This window comes from Nothobranchius furzeri, chromosome 2 (assembly GCF_043380555.1).
Source record: "Nothobranchius furzeri strain GRZ-AD chromosome 2, NfurGRZ-RIMD1, whole genome shotgun sequence".
Lineage (NCBI taxonomy): Eukaryota > Metazoa > Chordata > Actinopteri > Cyprinodontiformes > Nothobranchiidae > Nothobranchius > Nothobranchius furzeri.
The window spans coordinates 53,374,735-53,388,498 of record NC_091742.1 but is presented as its reverse complement, the minus strand read 5'-3'; the positions used below and the strand labels follow the sequence as shown (position 1 = coordinate 53,388,498).

The window sequence follows — 13,764 nt, the reverse complement described above, 5'->3', positions numbered from 1 at the left end:
ACACAAAAGACTTAAATGTAATAATAAAACTTTAACAGCGAGTTAGTTAGAAGTTTTGGCCCGTTTTAATGATAATAAACGGAAAACTTTCATTTATTTGAGACTAGGACATAACAGCGCCATTATCTCTCCAAAAACAGAAAATATGAACGCAGCAAGCTAACAAAATGGCTTCAAGTCTTTAAAACGCCGGGAAGAGCTATAATCGTTTTACGTAGCCCTATATAGACGTCATTCAGCAACTAAGTATTCGTTTAAAAGTTACAATCTAGACCATTACGCCGTTTTAATTAGTCACCGAGCATGATAAAAGAATAACAGTAAGTCTAGCAGCTCAAGTCGGCCAGCGAGAATATTCCAGACTCCATCTTTCCTCGTTCACAACAAGAAGCATATCGCCCAACGCCGCCATATTGGACGCTAACAGAGAAGAGCTACTCGTTTTTAGCCTCAGAAACGACTAAAAAACTTCATTTAAAGCACAAATGTTTGCCTATTTTAATCCACACACATCTCCTACGAAGTTCAAATGAACTCACCCATTAAAGCAGAGGTACAAGGCGGCGCGTACGGTTTAACACAATTGCTGACCATCGAGGCTCATCCGACACGAATGCTGTAGCTCTGATGCAAACTAGCGCCAAATAAAGGTTTTAATAGGTTATATAACAGTAATAAATGCTACTGAGCGGTTACAGTAATGTCAACATGTAGCTTTAAATCCCGTAATATATGGAGTAAACATTTAGAAAGTAATAGCTAATGCTAGAAGACAAAACGTTGAGAATCTGTGAAAATTATTAGCAAGGACATTATAAACGAGTGAACAAAAAAACAATTCTGAGCAAATAAAATCAGGGCGCGACGAAAACAATGTTACTCAGCCGCCAACACCGGTGCGTTTCAGTCGCTTTCGAAGCGAGGCCTACGACAAAAACTGAAATTTTAACAAAATTATCTAAATCCCGACAACAAGCGAACACTGCAATATGACAAAAATCCAATACACGTCATGTATATGTCAAAATGAGCCAGTCCTGAGAAGAAACAAGCGTTAAATGAACAATCATGGCTTCCCCCGGAATTTCCCGTGGGGGTATGCCGAAAATCCAGTCCGGCAGTCGGTCATCCTTCGCACTTGAGTCCGGTGCTCGCGATTAAGTCCCAGAGATGAAAAACAGCGCTCCACGAAAATTCCAGAAGTCAGTAAATTCTTCAAATGGCTTCGAAAATAATCCATTTTACAATGTTTTGCGACGAAATTAATACATGTTTCACCGTTTACTCTAAGTTTCAACAAAGACATTAACAGGCCTTAGCTCTGAGGCTCTTTACTTAGAGCCCAGGCTGATCCAGAGCGCGACGAACAAGAGCGCAGGGATTTTTTTTTATTTTTGCTCTGAGGGAAGAAAGTTACATCGGTCCTCCTCGGCAAAAATCGGAAACTGGGTGGGTTTTCGGTAAATTATTTCAATGAGGTTGATTCCGTTAAAGCCATTGGATATCTGTTTTGCACTAATAAATATTAACAAAAAAGACGACCAATCAGCAGCATTTTATTGAATATGTACAGTTTGTATGCAAATTATGCTAAGAACCGCCTATTCTCTTAAAATGAAACCAATCAGTAAAGGATACGAATAAGTCAACACCCGCCTTCAATTTTAATTGGTAGAAGAAATAAACGTGCCCTCTGATTGGCTGTACGTGCGCTCAAGTAAATTATTCACACAGTTGTCTTGAATGGCCAATGAGCGTTTTACTACGAAGTTACATGTCCCACCTTCCGAAGAGGCAGGCCCTGTCTTTTGGAGTGGGTAACCCTGTAGTGAGCTCCCAGTCTATATAAGCAAACGTTGGGCTTCTAAACGCTCAGTAGCGCTTAGAGCGCTCCAGTGTGTAAATCGAAAAAGGGGAGGGAGCAGTTAGCATTGAGTCTATGTAGGAACAAAATATAATAACTCCGCTCCGAAGGCAACCGGCAACAGAGGTCCCTGGAATATCGCCTTTGGAGATATTCCGGTCACCGTTGGCGGCCTGACCAGAGTCGTGGTGGCAGTTTAAAGGCTGTTCCTGCTCACAAAGCGGCGTGCCGAAGAAGGACGCGTCTCTTTGAATAGACAAGATGCACGGACCGCCCTCCGGCGACAGCGCATGCCCATTGCGCACGATCAAGAGAGTTCAGTTCGGCATCATCAGCCCAGATGAACTTGTAGGTTTTCTGTTTTGGGATGGGGTTTTAACAGTTTACAGTCTAACGGATGGCACGTTACTTATACACTTAGTCTTCTGGTGGAGTAATTTGGCATTCATAGCAAATACACGGGTCTGTTGACAACTTGCAACGGTTGCTGTTAGCCTAGCCTAGCTAACTAGCATGTTACAGGAAGTTTGAAGAACTCGAAGCACAACACGATTTAAAACTATCCTTGCAATCAAATGAATTGAACTCCCTTCTTGACAATTCAGAGTAACACATAGTTCCACTTGTAAGCGAGAGTTCTAATTTTAATCATGGATATTTTATGTTTTCACTGCTGATTTCACTGTACATGTGATCCGTTTTTCCGCACTCTGAATAAATAAAGCCGGAAACTTTATCTTCTAAACACTGATTCTCTTTATTTATAGAATTTATGCTTATATTTTTAGTTTATATAAGCTCATCCTATATATTAAACTCGTTTGCTGCATATAAATCTCTTTACAAATTTAAGCCATATTTTTTACATTAAAATGCTGATGTTTGAAGGAAGTTGATATTTTCAAGATTATCACAAATATTTACCTTAAATGTGTATTTTATTGATAAACGCTGTGATTTAGAACTCGTTATGTGTTTTTCAGAAACGCATGTCGGTCACTGAAGGGGGAATAAAGTACCCTGAAACCACAGAGGGAGGACGTCCTAAACTTGGTGGCCTTATGGATCCAAGGCAAGGGGTGATAGAACGCACTGGTAGATGTCAAACATGTGCAGGTAATGTACAGAAGACTTTTTTTTTTTGGCAAGCATTTATTGATAGAAATTAGTTTGAATTATTTACATTGTGTTTGTTCTTTCAGGCAACATGACAGAATGCCCGGGTCACTTTGGGCACATAGAGCTGGCAAAACCAGTCTTCCATGTCGGGTTTATATCGAAGATAATGAAGATCCTTCGATGCGTCTGCTTCTTTTGCTCCAAGTTGTTGGTGGATGCAGTGAGTCCCAGTTATTGATGCAGAAAAACACGTTTTTACTGTTTAAATATTCTTGTTTCGATTTAATTTAATTTTCTTTTCTTTCTAGAACAATCCCAAGATCAAAGAAATCCTGGTGAAGTCTAAAGGGCAGCCAAGGAAGCGACTGACTCATGTTTACGAGCTGTGCAAAGGCAAAAACATATGTGAAGGAGGTGAGGAGATGGACAACAAATTTGGAATGGAGCAGCAGGAGACTGAGGAGGACATCACCAAGGAAAAGGTATGTGTCTAGTTTTTTTCTCCCTTGATTTTATGTCTTTTCGCTTCTGGTATTTAAATTTTAGCTCCACGTACTTTTATCTCCTCGTAGGGCCATGGTGGCTGTGGGCGCTACCAGCCTCGCATCAGACGCTCCGGCCTGGAGCTGTACGCCGAGTGGAAGCATGTTAACGAGGACTCGCAGGAGAAGAAGATCCTGCTAAGTCCTGAGCGCGTGCACGAAATCTTCAAGCGTATCTCAGATGAAGAAGACATCATCTTGGGCATGGACCCCAAGTTTGCCCGACCAGAGTGGATGATTGTCACTGTGTTGCCTGTGCCTCCGCTGGCTGTGAGGCCTGCTGTGGTCATGCAGGGATCTGCTCGCAACCAGGTGTGTCCTCACAATCCCTCTGCGACCACGTTCTCATATCCTACCTTAGGCTTGGTGGAACCTCTGTAGCTAATGAACCAGCCTCTGTTTTATAGGACGACTTGACCCATAAGTTAGCCGACATCGTCAAGATCAACAATCAGCTGAAACGCAACGAGCAGAGCGGTGCAGCCGCTCACGTGATCGCCGAGGATGTGAAGCTACTTCAGTTTCACGTGGCCACAATGGTCGACAACGAATTGCCGGGCCTGCCAAGGGTGTGTTTGTGCTCATTGAGAGTGTGTGTGTCCAGACTCACTAGCTTGGTGCTCCGTGTCAACCGTTTTTTTTTTTTTTTTTTTTTTCCTCCTCAGGCCATGCAAAAGTCCGGTCGCCCTCTCAAATCCTTAAAGCAGCGTCTAAAAGGAAAGGAAGGAAGGGTACGAGGTAACCTGATGGGTAAACGTGTGGACTTCTCAGCCAGAACTGTCATCACCCCAGACCCCAACCTGCAAATCGACCAAGTAGGTGTGCCTCGCTCCATCGCGGCCAACATGACCTTCCCTGAGATCGTCACCCCCTTTAATATCGACAGGTGCGTCAGAACCGCTGCTCTGCGGAACGTTATTTTGTTTATTTTATTTGTTCTAATACATTATAACATGTGTTAGATTGCAAGAGCTGGTGCGAAGAGGGAACAGCCAGTACCCTGGAGCCAAATACATCATTCGCGACAACGGAGACAGAATCGACCTGCGATTTCACCCCAAACCAAGTGACCTTCATCTGCAGATCGGCTACAAGGCAAGTTAAAAAAAAACATTAGTTCACAAGCAGCATAAGTGTGACTATAGGTCGCGTCTGATGTGGGTAATCTCTGTTCTAGGTTGAAAGACACATGTGCGACGGGGACATTGTCATCTTCAACCGACAGCCTACACTACATAAAATGTCCATGATGGGTCACAGGGTTCGGATCCTGCCGTGGTCCACGTTTCGGCTCAACCTCAGGTACCAATGAGCCGTAGCCGTTCAGGACGTCTTCTTAAAGCTTTTGGGTTCATAATCATAAAGTGCGGCGTCCTTTTTTTTCCATGTCTGCCTCTGTCCAGTGTCACCACCCCGTACAACGCCGACTTTGACGGCGATGAGATGAACCTCCACCTGCCTCAGTCCCTGGAGACGAGGGCAGAGATCCAGGAGCTGGCCATGGTGCCACGTATGATTGTCACACCCCAGTCCAACAGGCCCGTCATGGGTATCGTACAGGACACTCTCACCGCTGTCCGCAAATTCACCAAACGAGACGTCTTCCTAGAGAGAGTAAGGACCAAGATCACCAGCGTGTGTGTGTGTGTGTGATGCTCTTTTAAATCCTCCACCGCCGTCAACATGACCTCTCCTCAAACAGGGTGAAGTTATGAACCTCCTCATGTTCCTCTCCACCTGGGACGGGAAGATGCCCCAGCCCGCCATCCTCAAGCCCCGCCCTCTGTGGACAGGCAAGCAGGTCTTCAGCCTCATCATTCCAGGACACATCAATGTGATCCGCACACACAGCACGCACCCCGACGACGAGGACAGCGGGCCTTACAAACACATCTCCCCCGGCGACACCAAGGTACAAAGCAAACCCTTTAGCTAAAGACCTGACTGTGGAGCTGTTAACCGAAGGAGGGACCTCCTCACAGGTGATAGTGGAGAACGGGGAGCTGATCATGGGCATCCTGTGTAAGAAGTCCCTGGGAACCTCTGCTGGGTCCCTCGTCCACATCTCCTACCTGGAGATGGGCCATGACATCACCAGACTCTTCTACTCCAACATCCAGACGGTGGTCAACAATTGGCTGCTCATCGAGGGTAGGGATCTACAATAAAGAGGTTGTAAAATGTGAAGCGGTGTTTGTTTGACCATCTCTCGTGAAACAGGTCATTCCATTGGTATCGGTGATTCCATTGCCGATGCTAAGACCTACCTGGACATTCAGAACACCATCAAGAAAGCCAAACAGGATGTGATAGAAGTAGGAAGATGTTCTGATGCTCTTTGATCCACGCAGAAGGAAGCTTTTAAGTCACAGTGCTGTTGCTTTGTGCTGCCAGGTCATCGAGAAAGCTCACAACAACGAGCTGGAGCCCACTCCTGGTAACACGCTGAGGCAGACCTTTGAGAACCAGGTCAATCGTATCCTCAACGACGCTCGAGACAAAACGGGATCCTCGGCGCAGAAGTCGCTGTCCGAGTACAACAACTTCAAGTCCATGGTGGTGGCCGGCTCCAAAGGGTCCAAGATTAACATCTCACAGGTCGGTCCCGGTCTCGCGGTTTGGGTTTGAGGAAAGACGACCTCGTCTGACGTGTCGATCCTCCTCCTGCAGGTTATTGCTGTGGTGGGCCAGCAGAACGTGGAAGGTAAGCGAATCCCGTTCGGCTTCAAGCACCGGACTCTGCCTCACTTCATCAAGGATGACTACGGTCCAGAGAGCAGAGGGTTTGTGGAGAACTCCTACCTGGCTGGACTCACGCCCACAGAGTTCTTCTTCCACGCCATGGGAGGCAGAGAGGGTCTGATCGATACGGCTGTAAAAACGGCCGAGACAGGTCGGTTCCGACTCTAACCTACGAGACCCAAGGCTCTCGTTGAGATTCCCGTTAGTCAGCGGTCCTTTTTCCATCCTCTAGGATACATCCAGCGTCGTCTCATTAAATCTATGGAGTCTGTGATGGTTAAGTACGACGCAACGGTGCGAAACTCCATCAACCAGGTGGTCCAGCTCCGCTACGGCGAGGACGGTCTGGCAGGAGAGAATGTAGAGTTCCAGAATCTAGCCACGTTGAAGCCCTCGCACAAGGCCTTCGAGAAGAAGCAAGTCGCTCCCGCGTCCTTCGCCGCATTCACAGTGGACGGTCGTTTTTTTGACCGCATCGTTTCTGTTGTTTAGGTTCAAGTTTGATTGCACCAACGAGCGCGCTCTGAGGCGGATTCTGCAGGAGGACGTGGTGAAGGACGTGCAGACCAACGCACACGTGCAGAGCGTCCTGGAGAGGGAGTTTGAGAAGATGAAGGAGGACCGGGAGATCCTGAGAGCTATTTTCCCCACCGGCGACAGTAAGGTGTGTGTTCACAGCCGTAGAGGCACACATACACGGTAATCCAAAACAACATGCAGGCGTCAGATTAGACTTAATCCTTCGTTGCTGCAGCTTTGTCTCGTGTGCTTGAATTTGCATGAATTTTATCTTTTAGTCAGAACGAGCTAGAAAATTCAGATGGTGCGGTTTAAAGGGATTCTTTTCATATTTTTAATCATTTTCTTGAGCCAGTGTGTGCTAAAATGACCCTTTACAGGGTTAATGAAAGGCCACCCAGCCCCTGTCACCCCCTGTGGTCAGAATGTTCTACTTGCAACGTCACAGTCTGTTGGGACTAGCTGCTGCTGCCTGGCTTCAGCATGTTTTAGGTCACGAACACAGCTGATTTGTTTAATTTAGTGACAAATCACTCCTGTAGACTCTTAGGAGCGCTGGGAGACATTTCAGCTGTTAGATAAGGTGTTAAAAAGCCAAACGCACAGCGAGGAGACAGTTTAGTTTCTATAAACGGACACTAGGGGGTGCTAAAAGCAAGCAGGATCCTTTTCATCAGAAGTGTTTTTAAATGAATGACTAGCTCAAGGACAGATGTAGCCTGGCAAGCCAGACTAAATAAATGTATTATTTAGTCTGGCCATGCTCCATTGATGGCTCTCGGTTGTGGGGCGGGTTCTACCGTTGTCTTTCAAATGATCTCCACATTCCACTGGACAATGAATGTGACATACTCTTGTTTCACTCTGTTGCATCATCCCACCCACCAGGCATATAGAGTGCCCTGATTGGCCCACAAAGCAGATAAAGCTCTGTGATTTGTTCACTAAGCAGATAGAGCACTATGACTGGCCCACCATTATGGACCAATCACAGCTCTTTATGTGTTTGAAACCCCTCTAGAGAGCTGTGATTGGCTAGCCAGAGTCCTGGTAGGAGCTGCTGAGGTTCCAATGGAGCATGCCTAGACCATTCTTTGCAAAGCAAGAATTTGGTCTAGTTCACTAGGCTAGGACAGATGTGCTGAAGCAGCCAATGTAAACTACTAGCTTAAGGGTTAAAGGGTCAGATTAACATCCACAGATCTGATAGCACACCCAAACCGTAATCATCACGAGTAGCGTTCACCCTCAGCAATGTGCCTTCTCACCTCCAGGTGGTGCTGCCGTGTAACTTGGCCAGGATGATCTGGAACGCTCAAAAGATCTTTCGAATCAACCCTCGAACCCCAACAGACCTGAATCCTCTCAGAGTGGTTGAGGGTAAGGTCTTGTTTTCCTTCCCCGTTCAGGAGCTGTGGATGTTTACTTTTAGTGATGGATGAAAGTGACCGTTTCTCCCTAGCCCCACCCCCCTTCGCTATTTGAGGTCGTTTGCGTTCCCTAAAGTGCGTCTTCATTCCCAGGTGTTGACGAGCTGAGTAAGAAGCTGATCATTGTGAATGGCGATGACCCTCTGAGTAGACAGGCCCAGGAGAACGCCACGCTGCTCTTTAACATCCACCTGCGCTCCACGCTCTGCTCCAGACGCATGACGGAGGAGTTCCGGCTCTCCATGGAGGCGTTCGATTGGCTGCTGGGAGAGATCGAGACCAAGTTCAACCAGTCCATCGTACGTTGGGCCGATGTGTTGTAGAGCTGCGTTCTGAAAGATGAGAGAGTTGACGCGTTCCTTCGTGTTTCAGGTTCATCCCGGTGAAATGGTGGGCGCTCTGGCTGCTCAGTCCCTGGGAGAGCCGGCCACTCAGATGACACTGAACACTTTCCACTACGCCGGTGTGTCGGCTAAGAACGTCACGCTCGGCGTGCCTCGTCTCAAGGAGTTGATCAACATCTCCAAGAGGCCTAAGACGCCGTCGCTGACCGTTTTCCTGCTGGGTCAGGCGGCGCGCGACGCTGAGAGGGCCAAGGACATCCTCTGTCGGCTGGAGCACACCACGCTGCGAAAAGTACCGCCTTCATTACATTTCATCCAACACATCAAAGAGGAACCCGACGCTCGGGACTCAAACGAGCCTTCTCTTTCAGGTGACCGCAAACACGGCCATCTATTACGACCCCAACCCACAGAACACCGTGGTGGCCGAGGACCAGGAGTGGGTGAACGTCTACTACGAGATGCCCGACTTTGATGTGACTCGCATCTCACCGTGGCTGCTGCGCATCGAGCTGGACCGCAAACACATGACTGACCGCAAGCTGACCATGGAGCAGATCGCAGAGAAGATCAACGCCGGTGAGTCTAATAATAATAATAATTCACAGTTTTAGACTGAAATGAGGTCCGTGTCTTCTGAAGACGCTGGTTTCTTTGGCGTTTTAGGTTTTGGCGATGATCTGAACTGCATCTTCAACGACGACAACGCCGAAAAGCTGGTGCTGCGAATTAGAATCATGAACAGTGACGAGAACAAGTTCCAAGAGGTGAGTAGGGGTCATTTTCACGCAAATGCACAAAGGCCGAGGGTGGTTGTTTGATGGAAGTCGGTTCTGCTTGTCCAGGATGAGGAGGTGGTGGACAAGATGGACGACGACGTGTTCCTGAGGTGCATAGAGTCCAACATGCTGACGGACATGACCCTGCAGGGCATCGAGCAGATCAGCAAGGTACGGGTGGCAGGAACCTTCAGGTCAGAAGTAGGAAGCCAGTCCGTGGCTGCAGGCTGAAGCTTAAGCTCTTCTCCTCCAGGTGTACATGCACCTGCCTCAGACGGACAACAAGAAGAAGATCATCATCACAGAAGACGGAGAGTTCAAGGCCCTGCAGGAGTGGATCCTTGAGACAGACGGTGTGAGCCTCATGAGGGTTCTCAGCGAGAAGGACGTGGATCCCGTCAGAACCACCTCCAACGACATTGTGGAGATCTTCACGGTACAGAATCATCCAGACCTGGAAGTTCACAGCAGCCGTTCTGTTGGGTGCTTATCTCGAGTCCTTTGAGCAGGTTTTGGGGATTGAAGCTGTGCGCAAGGCTCTGGAGAGGGAGTTGTATCATGTCATCTCCTTTGACGGTTCCTACGTCAACTACCGTCATTTGGCTCTGCTCTGCGACACAATGACCTGCCGCGGTCACCTGATGGCCATCACGCGTCACGGCATCAACCGGCAGGACACGGGGCCGCTCATGAAGTGTTCTTTTGAGGAGACGGTACAGAACGTCCATCTGAAGAGTCCAGCCGTAGTTCTTTCCAGCACGCCTAGAACCGTGTTTGTTGTTTTCCAGGTGGACGTGCTGATGGAGGCTTCCTCCCATGGGGAGTGTGACCCGATGAAGGGCGTGTCTGAGAACATCATGCTAGGTCAGCTCGCCCCTGCGGGAACGGGCTGCTTCGACCTGCTGCTGGATGCTGAGAAATGCAAATACGGCATGGAGATCCCGACCAACATCCCTGGCATCAGCGTGGCTGGGCGTAAGCAGACACGGATGTGGTGAAGACGTGTTGGTGCGCTCCGTCAGATTCATAAACCGTGTTTTCTGTCCTCAGCCACTGGAATGTTCTTCGGTTCTGTGCCAAGTCCGATGAGCAGCATGTCTCCTGCCATGACTCCGTGGAACACAGGGGCTACCCCGGCCTACGGCGCCTGGTCCCCCAGTGTTGGTGAGCTCCAACACCCACTTTACGGTGTTCTCCTAACGTTCCGTCTCTGACGTTCTGTCTTTTTGTCCCCTAGGAAGCGGCATGACCCCCGGAGCAGCAGGCTTCTCCCCCAGCGCAGCATCAGATGCTAGCGGCTTCTCTCCAGGGTACTCCCCAGCCTGGTCTCCTACGCCCGGGTCTCCCGGATCTCCAGGACCTGCCAGTCCCTACATCCCTTCACCAGGTTAGACCAGAACAGAACTTCAGTCCTTCCCAGTCAGAGTCTGGAACTGGTTCCACTGGAGAAGCTGGTTTGCTGTGTTAAGGTTCTGGTTTTTCTCCTTCAGGTGGACCCATGTCACCAAACTACTCACCTACCTCCCCCGCCTACGAGCCTCGGTCTCCGGGGGGCTACACCCCCCAAAGCCCGGGCTACTCCCCGACATCACCTTCTTACTCCCCCACCTCCCCCTCTTACTCTCCCACCAGCCCCAATTACAGTCCCACGTCTCCTTCCTACTCCCCCACCTCACCCAGTTACTCCCCAACCTCTCCTTCGTACTCACCCACGTCTCCTTCTTACTCCCCAACATCTCCGTCTTACTCCCCTACCTCGCCTAGTTACTCCCCCACCTCCCCCTCCTACTCCCCCACCTCTCCGAGTTACAGCCCAACGTCGCCAAGCTACAGCCCAACGTCGCCAAGCTACTCCCCCACCTCCCCCTCATACTCGCCTACCTCTCCTTCTTACTCTCCCACGTCTCCCTCCTATTCGCCCACCTCCCCCTCCTACTCCCCCACGTCCCCCTCATACTCGCCGACCAGCCCAAGCTACAGCCCCACGTCGCCAAACTACACCCCGACGTCCCCCAGTTACTCCCCTACCTCACCCTCATACTCCCCTACGTCGCCCTCTTATTCCCCCACCTCTCCGAACTACACCCCGACCAGCCCAAACTACTCCCCCACCTCTCCCTCGTACTCCCCCACTTCTCCGTCCTACTCCCCTTCCAGTCCACGCTATACCCCCCAGTCTCCAACCTACACACCGAGCTCGCCGTCATACAGCCCCAGCTCCCCCTCTTACTCCCCAACCTCACCCAAGTACACCCCAACGTCTCCCTCCTACAGCCCCAGCTCTCCCGAGTACACCCCCACCTCCCCCAAATATTCCCCCACCTCACCAAAATACTCCCCGACGTCACCGAAATACTCCCCCACTTCTCCCACCTACTCACCAACAACTCCCAAATACAGCCCCACCTCCCCCACTTACTCTCCCACCTCTCCTACCTACACCCCCACCAGTCCCAAGTACTCCCCCACCTCCCCAACTTACTCCCCAACTTCGCCTAAGTACTCCCCCACATCTCCCACGTACTCTCCGACGAGCCCCAAAGGCTCCACCTACAGCCCCACCTCCCCAGGCTACAGCCCCACCTCCCCCACGTACAGCCCGGCCATCAGCCCCGACGACAGCGACGAGAGCGATGAGGAGAACAACTGATGAGCCCCCAAGGAGGAGGAGAGGCAGCTGAGGAGAGCGCCGCCCCACTGAAAGACGGCGTCTTTAACCAGCTGGAGGTGGCGGTGCCTTTTAACTGTGATCTTTTTTTCTACGAGCGGGTGAATCTCCAGGAGCCGCCTCCCCCCACTTCCTGCGTTTATTTCCCCAGAAATGTTCAGAACTGTTCTGTAAGAAAAACGAACTCGAACTGCCTGACCGGGGGGGGGGGGGGGGTTGCCTTCTGAAATAGTGTTTTTTCTTTTTAAGACGGGGAGTTGAAGCGAAACTGAGAATCAGAGAAAATGAAGAGAGGAAGATTAAAAAAAATGTATTGAAGAGTCTGGAAAAAGACCCTTTTTAACTCTTAGCGTCCTGCATCCAGCCGCTCGCCCCCTCTCTGTGTCGTCGTCGCCGGACGGCGTGCAGAGAAGATCGTATTCATCACAAAAACATAAACCATCAAAAAAAATACAAATCTGCTAAGGTTCAGGCTTTGTTTACTGAATATTTCAGAGATGTTTGTTAGAGTTTTGTCTGCTTTTGGAAAAATAGTCGCTGCCAGTTTTGGAAATTTTCTTTTTTTTTTTTTTTGGTGCATAAATGTGATTTTGATTCATAGCGTCGTAAGAAAAGCTTTGTATCATCTGCACACGTTTAAGAAGGGAGAAGCAGGGTTGGAAGAGAAGTATTCAGCTGTTGTCCATCCTCTTCCACCTCTACTCCCCATAAACCTGAAAGATGTCATGAAAACACCCACCAGCATCCTCTTATCGTTTTAGAGACTTGTAAATGATAATCGGCCCCGGAAACGGGGAACTTCAGATTTCTAACAAGAGAATTATTGCTCTGTTGTTGGTTTTGACTCGGAGGAAATGGGATGGGGAGAACTAGTTTTTGCTACTTTGACTTTTGTTTTTCACGAGTAGCACGTGCTGTTGAACATCCCTCCTACATTTAGCTAATCTTTGTTCCATTTCAGGTAGTTTCAAGTGTACGCACATTTATTGTGACTATTCGGTTTATTTAAGAAAGTGAACTACAATTAAATATGAATATAAAGGAGAAAACCTGATTTTTTTGATGATTTCGTAGCTCCGTTTGGAGGTTTACTTTTCAAATACCGTGGATGAAGAGACAGCGGACCAAACGGACGGCTTTTATTTCTTTGCCATGCTTCACTCGCTTCAGTTGATGAACGCAAAAGACGTCTTTACACTGAACTGAAGCCGTTAGTTTTAACTTTTGGTTTTTTTAGATTGTCCAGAGACGATTCTGACATTTCTCTTTAAGAAAAACAACCTTACCCACTACATTAGTGTGAACTTCCTTCCTCATAAAAGTTCCAATATACTTGCTTGCGTTATCAGTTATGGTTGCAGCGTTTCCTATCTCTTCATCCACCAGCTCTAAGGATCCGTGTTTTCTCGTATTTTTCTATCCGTGCAAACCTGTGGTGACCACAGGGAGGCTGGGCCACTCCCGGCTCACACGAGGAGTCCCACTAATCTTTTAGGTTCAGAAAAATCTTAAAACTATTTGATTTATTGTAAGGAAACTGCTTATTTGGTTCAGACTGGGAAAGAAAACAGCCCTCGACATCAGTTTGTGTTGGTCATTGCACCTAACGCGGCGGACTTGGGCCACAGGCCTGGTTGGATTTTGTTCTCTTGTCTTTGCATCCAGCTGTGCTCGTTGCAACTGTTTGGTAAATTCAGCGCAAAAAGGACTCCTGGGGTTGAATGAATGTATGATTGTGTGTTGTGTGTGAATCCGAA

At 48.7% G+C, this 13,764-nt stretch overlaps 2 protein-coding genes across 2 annotated transcripts in view; one reads left to right on the top strand and one right to left on the bottom strand.

Annotated features, from left to right (window-relative positions):
• The window catches only part of zbtb4 (zinc finger and BTB domain containing 4), a 34,810-nt gene extending 33,420 nt beyond the window's left edge, over window positions 1–1,390 (bottom strand). Inside the window, exon 1 of the mRNA XM_070546506.1 lies at window positions 540–1,390. The gene's annotated coding sequence lies outside the window, so the exon portion shown is untranslated. The remainder of the gene's footprint in view (window positions 1–539) is intronic.
• A 513-nt stretch (window positions 1,391–1,903) lies between these two features.
• Window positions 1,904–12,182, top strand: polr2a (RNA polymerase II subunit A). The gene is made up of 29 exons (XM_015946940.3): window positions 1,904–2,212; window positions 2,848–2,980; window positions 3,067–3,203; window positions 3,292–3,465; window positions 3,556–3,837; window positions 3,933–4,094; window positions 4,191–4,411; window positions 4,488–4,620; window positions 4,703–4,827; window positions 4,929–5,139; window positions 5,228–5,437; window positions 5,508–5,676; window positions 5,746–5,840; window positions 5,920–6,123; window positions 6,196–6,418; window positions 6,500–6,683; window positions 6,760–6,931; window positions 8,061–8,166; window positions 8,310–8,515; window positions 8,589–8,852; window positions 8,932–9,139; window positions 9,227–9,327; window positions 9,406–9,510; window positions 9,593–9,775; window positions 9,849–10,052; window positions 10,128–10,314; window positions 10,390–10,503; window positions 10,577–10,726; window positions 10,830–12,182. Exons 1-29 carry the CDS (start codon window positions 2,126–2,128, stop codon window positions 11,987–11,989), a joined length of 5,910 nt encoding a protein of 1,969 aa, XP_015802426.1. The 5' UTR covers window positions 1,904–2,125; the 3' UTR covers window positions 11,990–12,182.
• The last annotated feature ends 1,582 nt before the right edge of the window (window positions 12,183–13,764 follow it).

Coding starts and splice junctions, on each gene's coding strand:
- polr2a (XM_015946940.3), top strand. CDS start 2,126: ATGCACGGACCGCCCTCCGGCGACAGCGCATGCCCATTGCGCACGATC. Junction 5,677..5,745: donor CAATTGGCTGCTCATCGAGG/GTAGGGATCTAC, acceptor CTCGTGAAACAG/GTCATTCCATTGGTATCGGT. Junction 10,053..10,127: donor AGTGTTCTTTTGAGGAGACG/GTACAGAACGTC, acceptor GTTGTTTTCCAG/GTGGACGTGCTGATGGAGGC.